At 37.5% G+C, this 15,321-nt stretch overlaps 2 protein-coding genes across 2 annotated transcripts; both read left to right on the forward strand.

Moving 5' to 3' along the window:
- Positions 1–4,540: 4,540 nt before the first annotated feature.
- Positions 4,541–7,300, forward strand: LOC127865250 (uncharacterized). Its single transcript, XM_052405291.1, has 4 exons — positions 4,541–4,734; positions 5,931–6,033; positions 6,393–6,552; positions 6,854–7,300. Exons 1-4 carry the CDS (start codon positions 4,541–4,543, stop codon positions 6,895–6,897), a joined length of 501 nt encoding a protein of 166 aa, XP_052261251.1. The 3' UTR covers positions 6,898–7,300.
- On the forward strand, positions 6,917–13,191 carry LOC127865258 (uncharacterized). Its single transcript, XM_052405293.1, has 6 exons — positions 6,917–6,971; positions 7,446–7,482; positions 9,186–9,404; positions 10,360–10,516; positions 11,269–11,440; positions 11,817–13,191. The coding sequence occupies exons 1-6, from the start codon at positions 6,917–6,919 to the stop codon at positions 11,885–11,887; spliced, it is 711 nt and encodes a 236-aa protein (XP_052261253.1). The 3' UTR covers positions 11,888–13,191.
- Positions 13,192–15,321: the final 2,130 nt, after the last annotated feature.

The raw sequence follows: 15,321 nt of genomic DNA on the forward strand, positions 1-15,321 counted from the left end.
GTAGTAGTAGTCACAGATTATACGTTTCAGAAATCATGCATGTTACAAATTACACTTATCAGAAATCATACTTTTTACACATTACACTTTTGACAATTATTATTTTTTATTTTTTTACATTTACTTTTTCATTGATTTGTGTTTTTGAACTGTTCTGAATCAATTTTGTATTACTTTTTTCGTTGATTCGTATTTTTGAACTGTGTTGAATCAATTTTGTATGTGAAAAATTTCATAACAATAAAACGGAAAATGTGCCAGTATAACTAAAAAAATATGAAAATGTTTAACAACAACTGAAACGACAAACACTCGCATTGTGAAGGAGATCAAGTTGATGTTTGTGGATCAATGTCCCAATGTTAATTTATGAGTTAATTTGCATTTCAAAGTGTATAAGGTCCTTACGCGTCCGTGACTGCATTTACTTTCTACAAACAAGGACGTTTGGTTGAATACTGAATTAAAGCAGCAATTTACAGCAATTAAGTTATTGTCACTGTATATGTAATTTTGGTGTGCTGTTGGGCGGAGATCCGGAAAAACCAGAGGACATCCCTCTATCCGAAGAGCAAACCGGACATGTGTATATTAGTTCCCCGGTGATGCCTCGTCCCAGCTGCAATGCGTGGCTCGATGACGTCAAAGTTTGACAACCTATGGCAAATTTCGTGTCCGGCCAGCAATAACAACAGGAACGGACGCCAATATTTACCTCTCACTCCCCTGGGTCCGCCTATCATCCCACCGCCACTTCTGGCTACTCCACTGCCGCCATTTCCATCGCCCATACAGAACGGGCCCGTGCAGCCGCCATTACCGCTTCCACTGACTACCGGAAACATCGGGTTACTGCCGCCTGTAATGAAGAAATGCAGTGCTCGTGTAAATACGCGCCATGTGGCATCTTAAAACAAAATTTGTTGTAAAATATGGGAAAAAAACATCTTCATTATCCTGGCGACATTTTAAAAAATCGGATTTATCCATTAAGAGTCATTCTTCCATGCAACTCCATCCAGCTCCTTCTTTCATAGCATGAAGAATGATTTGGACCCCTATATCACGTTTCAATTTATTTTCCGCCCAAGAAGCGGGACGGACGAACGATACAAGCGAAATTTATGACCCGAACTCACTTCGAATGCATCGCACGCTGGAAAATTACCTCAATTCATCAATTTCCCCACATAAGGCCACTGCATAGACACAGTTTAAGTCATTATACTAGTGAAATACATGTTCAATTAAACATATATAGGTCATGCAATATAGAAGTTTAAGAGATTAACTCAAGGTTTTATAACGTCGATTTGCGGATGCGTAATATTTTCTTAAAATAGTGCATATATAATGTACGTATTCATTAAATGTGCGTGTTTTGTGATTCTTAAAGCGGGACTGCCCGATTTTGTCAAATCTTTGTGAATTTATATAAAATGTGTAAAAAACACATAAGACATATATTTCGATATAAATTAAAATAAAAGTTAAGAAGAACGTGTGTCGAAAAATGCGAAATAAGCCAGATATTTTATTCTGAAATCGAAAATGTCTGTATTATAGTCGAATTCGACAGCATGCATATAATGCATGTACGATGTGAATCTTTATTTATTTATACGGATCATGTTAATTTCCGGCAACGATATCTATTCATACGACACACAAACACTAACTAATAATAATAATAATAATAATAACTTTATTTCATGAAGAATTCACATTAAGAAATAATTTCTTTTTACAATGTGGTCTTCAGTAACAAAAAACAAGTATATATTTTGAAACATGCATACGAACATACAAGGGAAAAAAGAAAATGAACTATACAGTTAAATGTTATAATAACTTCCTTATCAATTCCGACGACGTCGACGACGACGAAGACAACGACGACGATGATAATGATGACGATGATGATTATTATAATACAAAATATGCAAAATGTGATACAAAAATCAATCTTTCAAAAATTAATCTTTCAAATAAATCACATCAGACACATCACAACAAAGTATTAACATAGAAAAATTAACAAATGAGCATACATATATATCAATGATTTGTTTGTAGGTATTCTTTTTTTGAATGTAATAAAAAAGACGAATGCTTCGGTTATTGTAGGAACATATGTACGAAATATCTTCGTCACAATCGGCTCGGGGCGCTAATCTGTCTTTGCTGCATTTTATGAAATTGGTCTTCAATGTATAATTTTTTTCTTGACTATTTTGTGTTATTGTAACATATTTTTTATCAATTTCTTACAATTTAACACATATAAAAATCGTACAGTCCCGCTTTAATATACATATTACAAAAAACTAATTGAGATTATTCTTCAAAAAGTCGTCGCACACATAAGGCCTTTCTTTACATTCATTTACACATTAATGTTATTCAATCGGTTAACCACGGGTGATCGGATGGAAGGACATGTGCAATTTATCATGTTACCCATTCAGTGTGGGCATGAAAATAAACAGGTCAAAACTTAAATTGAAATAGAGACAAGGGCGTTGTCTATGTGTTTTACCATAACATGAAGTACAAAATGTCATCTATGTGTTATACCATAACATGAAGTACAACATGTCATCTACGCATATTGAGGTTTTTTATAAGGATACCATCAACGGGGTCATCTGTTATTTGTCTTTTTATTTAAACACCGTATTAGTGTATTTTAAAATTTGCCGTATTAAGACACTATTACATTAGTTGAATGCTAACCCATTTCTTTATGGGTGGAAATTATGAAAGCGGTGATACAACTCGGAACCCCTCGTCCAAAAGATGGACAGTATATAAGCCGCGTTCTTTGAATATTGGGTTTAATACATATGCTTTATAAACGTCTCAAATCAGTATGTGCAGTCCGCATAGGCTTATAAGGAACGACACTTCCCGCCAAGACAGGGACGACACTTCCCGCCAAGACAGGGACGACACTTCCCGCCAAGACTGGTAATTTCGTCTAGAAGATACTTCTTTTAAACAGTAAATTCCTTAAAAGCGGAAACTGTCGTCCATGATTAGCATGCGCGAACTCCTTTTAACATCATTTATGCATTAAACTCCGTTTTACAAGAACGAGCCTCATAATTTGTTGATGAGGTTAAATGAAAAAACGAAATAAAAGAACCTCCGCTTCCCGGACACATCGGCCCGAAACAACTAGAAGACGCCCGCTAACGACGTTAATAGCTCCTCGTGCGTCCATCCCGCCACCTGAAGCGCTCCCGTCACTGTCTCAAACCGACGCTGCATTTCAGGGATCACAACCCCCGCCACTGCTTCCGGTTCCTGAACCAGATCCACAAGAGTCTCTTCCAGCACTTGCGCCGTCACCGCTCCCGGATGATGAGAGCCCGTTGCCGCTTGAAGAGCTCATACCGGATGCTGTAGTGGTTGGTTCTTTTGTGGTTTATTCCAATTTTGCTGTGACGCGGAATGTTGCAAAGATCCTAGAATGGTATTGGTGGAGAGTCTATACTTTTTCTCTAAAGTGAAAATGCTTAAACATGTAATGCATCATCATCCATATCATCATCATCATAATCATCATTATCACAATCATCATCATCATAATCATCATCATCATCATCATCATCATCATAATAATAATAATAATAATAATAATAATCATCATCATCATTATCAGAACCGACATCATGATCATAATCATCAAATACAATAGCATCCCCGTCGCTACCATCATCAACCGACACATCATCATCATCATCATCATGGATATCTTCATAATCATCATCAACATCATGAGCAACATGGTTATAATACACCTTATCAGCATCATTAGAAGCAGCCTAAGAAGCAGTAGCACCACCACCTACATCATAATCAATCGGCACCATCATAAAAAATTATTACTATTCTCATCCTTCTACAATTCTTCGTCAGCAGCATCAGCATCATCACTTCCACAAACCCGCTCAAATAAACATCACCCCCACCATCATCATCACCAACACTACCACAGATCAAGCGATAATTCTACACGGCTCTGAATCCACGCATGCGCACGTCTGACAGCCAGTCTCATCTGTTGTGGTGCTTAGCGTGTAGCCATCGTGGCACGACTACATGCATATGTCTTTGCACTTTCGGTACGTGTCGCCGCTGATCGGAAGTGCACCTGGTTCGTGTAAAGTAAATAATATCGATCTTAATCTTCTTAGTTAACTCAAGTTTTGTTTTTAATGCAAACGTCATACATAATACATATCCTTTTGAAAATAGCTAAAAAAACGTTTAGTTGAAATAATGACGCGAAATACGATTGATAAAGATAAGGAACAAAATGCTCAATAAAGCAATCGCTAAACAAAATATATTTAACGCCTTCTTTTAAATAACGATATGAAACGCATCCAAACGGAATACATGTGCAAAAGCCTTCTGCATCTTGAAACATATTGATTACCATTCCCTTTGTTGGTCTCATGCGTGTCGGCACTTTCGTTCATCCACCACTTGCTTGGACAATTCTTAGGCGTCGGTGTGCATGCATGACTCGATGACGTCGCCTCTGGTCGCATTGCACAATCGCAGACTCTGCACTTCCGGTTGTCCACAGCCGACGACGGGCCGCGGTTTTCTTCATTTCCGGAAGTGTTTCCAGAATATTGGAAAAGGAATTGTTGATACGACATGCCACCTCCTACCGACCGGAGCCCCGGTACGCGAGCGAGGGAACTTCCGGGTTCCAAGGTACTTGACATTTAGCTGCGGTTATAAACGATTTGACTTTTCATATAATAATACTAAAGGAATTATCGAACTATAATAACTTCTCTTCTCAAATTTCATGTTACGGCTAGTTTGGCATTTGTGCTTCTAGAACTACCAGTAAAATTGCTACTTAATATTGATGATTGAATAAATACCAAATCATTAATAGGTCAACAACAGACAATCTTTATCTTCTTTATCATCAATGTACCATTACAAATAAGTAGAATCAAAATCGACGCCCAAATGACATCCGACCCATTTGTGAATAACAGCGTCAAGAATAATTATGTCATTATTATTGGCTCTAAAACAGCGCTGCACCTCGCGCGTGTTACTATTTTGCAAAAGACGTCGTTTCCGAAAACGTAAAATATAAAAGGGCTGTTCGATGTTTGATAATACTGTTACTAAATATGCAGTAAGACGCTTATATGATAACCATATTAAACACAATTGAGTTACGGCGTATCAACGCGGCTTTCTGTCATTATGGGCGTAAAGGAAGGCTTTATCAGCCCGTGTTCTTACAATGCGTGACAGTTACTCGAAGAATACATTCAGATTACGGTTAGTTGCGTGACAGTTACTGGAAGAATACATACAGATTACGGTTAGTTTTAGTGATATTCGACCCTATGTTGGCTCGACTGTTTCGAATGTTTGCGCTTTAATTATAATACATACAGTTCCGTTTTCTGGCTAGATCTGGTGTCAGATTTCCGAACGCGCGATTGAAGTTGAACTATTGGAAAATGTTTGATAACAGATATATGTTCAAAATTTGAATTGCTAATGATCTGCTGTTGAAAATATGTAATAACCGACATGTACCCATACATTATTAAGAGATGCTTAACTTAAAAAAAGACAAATAAATAATTTCAGTACTCTAAAATTCTTTCGTGAGGGTTAATACAGTTGTGTTCTGTGGTGATATTATTAAACATAAGTATTTACGTTATGATGATTGTGTTTCTTTCTCAATCTAAACTTCTTTAAATCATCTAAAATGACTTAAGGCCAGAATTGTATTAAAACAATTCTTGGTGTTTTCCACGCTTCCTTTATTTAAAACTGGCCGTAACTATGTTCATCTTTATCTTGTTTGTTGGAAACTACACAATACCTGAAACGTTAACACATCACATGACGCATATTTCTGTGGGCTGCAGGTTTCTCGGTACAACAGTGGAGAGTTCTTCCGTACTGCCACTGCTACAGAGTCTGGTGCAACAACTGAGTATGCTGGGAAATCGAAGCCCACGAAGCGGCCTGGTACGTGTATCATTATCATCACGATGAAGAACATTCTTTTTGAAAGATGAATAGTTTATTAGTGCCAGTTGTATTTGTAATTTAACATTAAATGCCAAGCAAAAATACTTGTAAGTCAGTAAACCATCATTGAATTAATTGGGAATTCATTATTTTCTTTTAGTAATCAATCTCATGGGTAATCCTAAGTTATAACCGTTCCGTCCAAAAAGTCTTCAATCAGGATCATATTAGTCGACATGTTTGAAGTGAGTAGAAACTTGAACGTTTGATGCAAACAAGAAATTACACAGCTAGGTTTTTTTTCAATAAATTATTTTGTATAACGCTTTACTGACATTTTGTTCAATTCTGATCAGCTGTCGTTTGACGAAGCCATGCTTTGGCGCTCGTTCGACCCGCCGTCACGGACAGTACTGCAGACGACAGTCCGTACCTCAGTCGACTTCCTGTTCAGTCGTCTGGAGAAACTGCACGGCCGGATATTGGTGTGTCGCGCCTTGGGATATTTTACCTTAGGTGGGGGTTGAGTCACTTGTATTCAAGTCTTGTTCTGGGTAAACTGGCCTTAAAGCACTTAATTCGGCCTTAAACGGATTTTTGTTTATCTAGAAGAGATTGTATACTAACCAGATAAAAGCGGAAAATGTCTTCCCTGATAAGCCTGTCCGGGCCACACATGCTCATCTGGGACGACACTTTTCGCACATGCATTAAGACCATTTCCCAGAACGAGGATCACTTGTTTATCTACTTGCCAGCACATTAATGGAAGTCTCGTTTAGCAAAAATCCACTTCAATAATGGATCTTTACTTCAGCCAATAACGAAATCACCGAGGTGGAGCTTGATGACGTGTTGTGATGCGATGATGACGTATTAAATGACGTCTACACCTACTGGACACCGCCCATGCGCAGACTGCCCCTCTACTTCTCGTGTGCATACGGGCGGACATCGACCAATATATCGATACTGAGCTTTACTGTTATTTTCTCGTTTGAATTTAATGTTTTACGAACGTCGAACTGATGAGAAGACAATGATGTTATATGTACTATGGCGATTTATATTGGGATTTCCAATTCATTATCAACATCGCATATTATTAAAATTAAGATAAAGCGGTTATCGCAACGCGGTTGAACGTCTGCCTTAAGAACTTGTGATCATATAGTTTCGCTACCACTTGATGCTTTCTGATTTGTTTTCAGCTGAGAAACACTTTGTTCAACTTTCTTTAAGTGACTTGCTTATGACTTTTGCATCAGCGGAAGTGGTAAATTAGCTACATTCTGCATGTAATAAGTCAAGGCATTTTAAAAGTACATGTACTACATACACACTGCGCGTATTTTTGTAATGCTCTGTGACTGACTATAATTAACAGATGTGTTGTTTTTTCACCGCAGTTGAGCGCGGTGCAGACGGTGCGCGCGTTTTGAACTGGTACCACCGTCAGTTTACGGAAGCTGCGCATGAGCGCTACTGCGCAGATTATGCACAGAAAAGCGTCTCCATAGCAACCTAGCTGATTTCTTCGCGGGAACCTGGGCAAATGGTAGAATTTATGGTGTACGAACTGGTCCAAAACTACTCTAAACTGTCCGGGACAGTTTATAAACCGTCCCGGACGGTTTCTAAACTGTCCCGGACAGTTAACTAAACTGTCCCGGACAGTTTACAAACTGTCCGGGACGGTTTAGGAAAGTTTTGGACCATTCGTGCGCATAAACCGTCCGGGACGGTTTAAACTGTCCGGGACAGTTTAGTAAACTGTCCGGGACGGTTTAAACTGTCCGATACGGTATTATTTATATCAGCCAATCAGAACACTCCTTACAATAATGCTTTTCTTTAGAAGTCGTAATGTAATATCGTTGTCATCTCGAGCGACGCTATTTTTCTCGGACAAAACATGATTTTAAAAATATTTAATCAATAATTGCTGCCAAAAACGCCAGAGTTAAAAATGAATATTTTAAGTACTCGAAATAAATGTATTTGCCCACAAAGTATTTCTGACATTGGTAACGAACTTCTTCTTTTACAGTCGCTGCCCTGAAAATGTCGAGTAGGTGTAAACTCGGGATATGATGTGGTCATTCTGTTCACATTTCTAGCCAGAGCATCCAATCTTGTCAGTGAAGAATTAATCACCTCAAGGGACCTATTTGTCTCTAAAATTCTTGTAATGGAATTAAACACATCCCGACAAGTCTCTAAAAACCGATCTCTGTCCATATTCGCGTAACAATGATAAATTATCGAACAATCACTCGAGTAAACGTTTTTAAAAAGGAAATTCTCACTTTCGAAATGGCACACAAATGCGAAGTGTTACGAGTGTTCTGATTGATTGATTGACTCCTCTTAAGAACCTATGCCGTACTAAAATTTATGCCTGTAAACCGTCCGGGACAGTTTAGGAAACCGTCCCGGACAGTTTCCAGGAAACCGTCCCGGACAGTTTCCTAAACTGTCCCGGACGGTTTGTAATCCACAAAATAAATCGCCCGGTACAGTTTACAGACGCACGAGCGGTTCGAAAGTAAGAAACTGTCCGGGACAGTTTAGTAAACTGTCCGGGACAGTTTACAAACCGTCCCGGACGGTTTATAAACCGTCCCGGACAGTTTAGAATAGTTTTGGACCAGTTCGTACACCATAAGAATTGCGCATAATTATGATATGTATGGACAGTTGGTCGTTATATCAGAAAGATAATCACAATAACGTGTATGCAAAAAAAAAGAAAATATAAGTTGATTGTTCAATCAGGCGCAATTTACTATTTGAGTCTTTGATAATTTCCTCCACTAAAGAAGTATAATGAGGAATATTATCGTATTCATGAGTTTTTAAACGTTTCGTTATTTTCGAATTGCCGCAAGTCATTTTTAAATAGAGACTTTTGACATTGGTTTTACTTATTCACTCCCTGTAACATCGAACTTTTCACCGAAAATACATGTAACCAAATTCATGAGCTAGCACGTGAGTATCTATATAAGTCTCGCTTTAGGAAAACCGGACTTAATGCATGTGCTTACATCGTCCAGAGGCTAATCTGGAAGACACTTTACAAACATGCATAAAGACCAGTATTCCGAGAATGATGCTTAAATAAGCTTTAAAGTGTTTTATTCCAGGGAGAAAAAGCCATACACGAACGCTGAAGGGGAGGTAATAGAAGAGGACCGCTATGGGACGTCACAGTCCTTTCGCTTCGGAGAGGATGTCTACAACAATCGGGCTCTAAACAATCTGCCCTATCACCGCTTGCACGCGGGTCACGTTGACCTTCTCAAGAAGGAGTGTCTCGCCAACGTGCACTTCTGCGTTGCTAAGTTACACGCACTTCCTGTTGAGTAAGCTTTATGTTTAAGAAATGTTACATCGTATGTTATAATTACTCACTTAAATTGTTACGACCTAACGCTCTACCTTTGGTTTTAGTTGTCGTTTACTGTCACTGTTACCACTGTAACTATTGTATGCGGACTTAGTTACCTGATTTAATTGTACACTGATAAAATGACTTTTTTACCTGTTTAAATACACGTTAAAGTGAGACTGCACGATTTTGTCAAATATTTATTAATTTACAGCAAATGTGTAAAAAAAACTTATTATACATATATTTCAATAGAAATTAAAGTAAAAGTTAAGAAGAACAATGCGAAATAAGCCAGATATTTAATTCTGAAATCGAAAATGTCTGTACAGTCGAATCCCGGGAGTCGAATTCGCCAGCATGTATATCATGCATGTACGATGTGAATCTAAATTTAGTTTTAGTGCAGATTCGTTCATACGACACAAAGACACAATTTTGTTTTAAGGATCATTTTAATTTCCTGCAACGATATCTATTCATACGACACACGAACACTAACTCCGACCCTAATAAAAAGACGAATGCTTCAGTTATTGTAGGAAAATATGTACGAAATATCTTCGTCACAATCGGCTCGGGGCGCTAATTTGTCGATGCTGCATTTGATGAAATTCGTCTTCGAAGTATTCTTTTTCTTGCCTATTTCGTGTTATTCTAACATATTTTTATCAATTTAACACATATAAAAATCGTGGAGTCTCACTTTAATTTAGATTGTTTGATTTTTTTTATGTGAACATTAAGTAAGCTAAATTTGCTCGGTAACACTTTTAGCTTTTCGTTAAAAAACATATGAAGATAGATAATAGTACATGGTTTTACTGTCAAAATAAACACAAACACTGTCTCTTGTATTAACACTGGAACATGAGCCAAACGCGTCTTAAAAGTATGTAATTCACGCATGTTTCTCGCGGCTCTCCAAGGGCGCTTTTAGACGACTTCACGGCGGCCAAAGCGGCATTCCCGGGGAAACCCCTGATCAAGTGCATTCTGGAGGCGCTTCTGCTCTCCCGGAACGGGCTGCAGATTGATCCGGTTCAGTTCATGCCTCAGCTACTAGGGCGCCTGGAGGACAACGAGGTTTGAAATAGGACTGATATGAGCCTCGTTTCAAGAAAACTGGTCTTAATGCATGTGCGCAAACTGTTGTCCCAGACAACCCTGTGCAGTCCACACATTCTAATCAATGACGACACTTTTCGCCGAAACTGGATTTGCGTTTAGAAGAGACTTCTTTTTAACGAAAAATTCCATATAAGCGGAAAGTTGCTGACTGTTCTGGCTAATCTGGGACGGCAGTTTATTTACATGCGTTAAGCCCAGTTTTCACAGAACAAGACGCATATTTATAAACTTATATTAAGGTAAAACAAGAATACAAAATCATTTTTTTACATCTCCGGTAGCACTTGAATAATAGATCATTGAATAAGAGATCTGCTATTCAAATATCGTTATTACTTAAGAAACCCCGCGCATACAAGTGGAACACTCTTTTTCACCAAAAATAATCAAAATAAGCTGTTTGATGTTATAATACGTTATATGTATACAGACATTTAACAAGGAAAATCACCGAGAAATGTTTTCTTAAAAGTTCTGTATGAATTGAGCCGCTTCATGCGAACACTGTTCTTTTGCCGTATGTAGTCAGCGAATCCCCAGGCCAGCCTGCGCATTCATTCAGTCGGATCAGGAGCTACCATGTCTGCTATTGACATCACGAAATATCGCGTGACTTTAAAGAGGACAAAGTAACTCCTGACCAGAGTGCGCAATCGGCATACGACCCATATTCGCATGACGCGGCTCAATGCAGTGTTTTGTTTCAGTCAACAGCCGAGTTCAAGCAGCGCTTACGTGAATATAGCTCAAAAGTGTGGTTCGAGCCCGATGTCAACATCCTGGAGCGTACCGGGGGTCAACTGCTACACAGCATCCACGTGCACGCGTCCGAAATTGACATGATGACGATTACGTCATGTGGAACTTACGTAATCACAGGTGCATTATACGTTATGGAATAACTTTATAAAAAAGGTGCTTTTTGTGGGGGGTTTTACGAAACTGAATTAACGTTTTTAGTTTCACAATTTTCGACATGTATAAATTGTAAGAGTGGGTATTTTATTACAGTTTTGAACTTTCTTTATCAACATATATAAGCGTAATCGAGGCCACATATTTCCATTACGATGAAACAAATATTGCACGAGAGAGGTCCGTATTTACCGTTTAATGGTGTGATGAAAAATGAAATAATTCACAGTTTTCTACAGAAACGAAACCAAAATAAATTGGTTCTAAACTGTAAACAAACGTGAAACGCTAAACAAAATGGTCTCATATAGAGAGATTATTACGGCTTGACCTTCTTTAGTCTGCGGGTCGTTGAAGGAGATCAAAATCTGGAACATCAAGGTCGACCCCCACGGTTGCTACGCAATGTGACGGGTAAAGGTCAGTCTAGAAAGATCGCGTTTTGTCATGGTGATGAGTGGATCGCCATGAAATTTGGCAACGTAATAAAAGTTAAAAATCTGCAAACAAGTTAGCATTACCAATAAAAAACTCTATATTGAAATATATATTTTTGATTGTGTATGTATGCATGTTAATTTGTATTTTGCTAGTCTTTGAAATATTTATATGTGTTCTTATCATAAACCAACAACATATTTTTACAAACAAACAGAACATCAACACAATAATTAGGCCAAGCCGAAAATGACTTTCTCTATATACTAGGATAGAACCTGTCACGAGTTTCTTTTCAAACACCCTATTGTTATTCAACGGTTTTGGTGGTTACTGACGAATTTTCGGGACGAATAAATGATATGAAATAAAATAACAACGAATGTCGGATAATTTTATCAACAATCAGTTCTGATTCGCTGTAAATTCATAAACACAACGTCATTTCACCTCTCAAAGAAAATGTTTACTTAAAATGTAAAATGCATATTTAAAATGTATCTTCCACATTTAAAAGTAGCAATTAAACTCCATAAAACTTAACAGGCATGAAATTATTATTATTATTTACTTTTTTATAACAAAAACCCCAACTAAAACATACAAACATATCACGATTACCGGTCATTGCAAAGCATTGGTAGTTTGCACGCTTCGGTTGCATTCATCTCTTATAAGGTCGCAGTGATGCAGTCGATATGTTGTTCTTTTGCGACTGGGCTATCCCTTGTTCGATCCCCCCTCGGGGTGCGCTCTTAGAATCATCTCAAAAGACATTAATACGTTGTTCTTGCTATGAAATAAAATCGATTCAACTGCCAAAAGTTTCCGATGTTGTATGGTTTTAATAAAAAAAATTATATAACCTTCATTATCGCATTCCTGTTTGCAGGTAAACAATGTATGGACATACCGCTGCTCAACGGCGATTTTTGTAACAGCGTAAAGTGTGGTCCCAGTTAAGCGTGTGCAGTCCGAACAGACTATATATGTATACAAGTATTGACTTAGATAAAGAATATATTAGAGACTTTCTATGGGAAATCGGGTCTTCTTGCTAGTACGTAAAGTGTGTTCCCAGATAAGACTGTGCAGTCCGGACATAATATATATGTATACAAGTATTGACTTAGATACAGAATGTATTAGAGACTTTCTATGGGAAATCGGGTCTTCTTGCTTGTACGTAAAGTGTGGTCCCAGATAAGCGTGTGCAGTCCGCGCAGACTATATATGTATACACAGATAAAGAATGTATTCGAGACTCGCCATGGGAAATCGGGTCTTCTTGCTAGTACGTAAAGTGTGGTCCCAGATAAGACTGTGCAGTCCGCACATAGTATATATGTATATATGTATACAAGTATTGACTTAGATAAAGAATGTATTAGAGACTTTCTATGGGAAATCGGGTCTTCTTGCTTGTACGTGAAGTGTGGTGCCAGATAAGACAGTGCAGTCCGCACATAGTATATATGTATACACAGATAAAGAATGTATTCGAGACTCGCTATGGGAAATCGGGTCTTCTTGCTTGTACGTGAAGTGTGGTGCCAGATAAGACAGTGCAGTCCGCACATAGTATATATGTATACACAGATAAAGAATGTATTCGAGACTCGCTATGGGAAATCGGGTCTTCTTGCTAGTACGTAAAGTGTGTTCCCAGATAAGACTGTGCAGTCCGGACATAATATATATGTATACAAGTATTGACTTATATACAGAATGCATTAGAGACTTTCTATGGGAAATCGGATCTTCTTGCTTGTACGTAAAGTGTGGTGCCAGATAAGACTGTGCAGTCCGAACAGACTATATATGTATACAAGTATTGACTTAGATACAGAATGTATTAGAGACTTTCTATGGGAAATCGGGTCTTCTTGCTAACACGTAAAGTGTGGTCCCAGATAAGACTGTGCAGTATGGCAAGCGAAATGCACATTAAATCCTTAAACCACGGTTTAACAGTTAACTATATAGTTAAGATACTTTGAACCCGGGTTCAAAGTGCCGTTTGCACATTAAATCCTTAAACCCGAGTTCAAGAGTTTGAACCGCAGTTCAAAGTGTGTCTAAAAATAGATACAAATCTGTTATCTGAGACAACCAATTAGCGGAGCTTAAACCACAATTAGCTATATATAGAAGGTAAATGCCGCGATTTCATTGGTCCTCTCTTAACTATAGGGTTAAGAGACTTTAAACTGCGGTTCAAAGTCTTAAATTGCGGTTAAGAGGCGCGGGATGCACATTAATTATTTAACAGTTAATTATATAGTTAAGAAATTTTGAACCCGAGTTCAAAGTGCCGTTTGCACATTAATTCCTTAAACCCGAGTTCAAGAGAGTAAACTGCGGTTCAAAGTCTTAAACTGGGGTTAACAAGCGCGGAATATACATTTATTACCTAACTGTTGAATATATACAGTAATAATACTAGTTGTTAATTCATGTTGTCGTTTTATTACCAAATTTATGGATGTAATCTCTAAATTATCTCAATTTCTTAACCTGGAAGTGGATAGTTCCGATTTATTTACGGAACCACATGCATTGATAAATATGAAAAAACACTAGTTTAATAATATAAATCCTTTATTAATCAAAATCATATGTTCAACCTCTCCTATACCACTTTACCATTGTAACGATTTGGAAAACAGACCGGACTAAAACATCCGTATTAATAATAATAATAACAACAAATAAAAGCTTTATTTTCAAAACGTTACACAAAAAAAGAAAAATGGAAAAATGACAAGACAACATTTTTTTATGACAATTTAACTTAACTAATACAAGATCAATGGTTATGCATTAATTAAAAATAATTTAACAAAGCGGGATGCTAAGAGTTCTTTATCGACGCACTCCCACTCAATGAGGTCTATTAATGTATAAAGTTTCAAACTGATGCTATTAATACTTTTTAACGAGACAAACGACGGAAAAGTGATCCCTATCAGAAAACATTGGTTAGAAAACAATATTAATGCACAGTATTCGATACAAAAGCATTTGTTCGTTAACAGAAAATACTATAATTGTAACATAATTATACTATGTACAACAACCTCAAGGTAGACATAATGTAATACAAATTTGTAGTTAATTAAATAAATAAAGTATAAAATGAATCATAAACATTATTGTCTCGCGTTCTGAGAAAACTGGACATAATGCTGGTGCGTAAATTGTCATCCCAGATTAGCCTTTCAGTCCGCACAGGCTAACAAAGGACGACAATTTGCTCTTTTATGGAATGTTTCGTTTTAATAATGTCTCTTCTTAGCAAAAATCCAGATAAGGCGGAAAGTGTCACTTTACGCATAAGCATTATGCCCATTTTTCTCAGAACACGACACAATTATGCATGTTCAAAACCATTTCTAGCTACATTT

Source organism: Dreissena polymorpha, chromosome 1 (genome assembly GCF_020536995.1).
Source record: "Dreissena polymorpha isolate Duluth1 chromosome 1, UMN_Dpol_1.0, whole genome shotgun sequence".
NCBI classification, from domain to species: Eukaryota; Metazoa; Mollusca; class Bivalvia; order Myida; family Dreissenidae; genus Dreissena; species Dreissena polymorpha.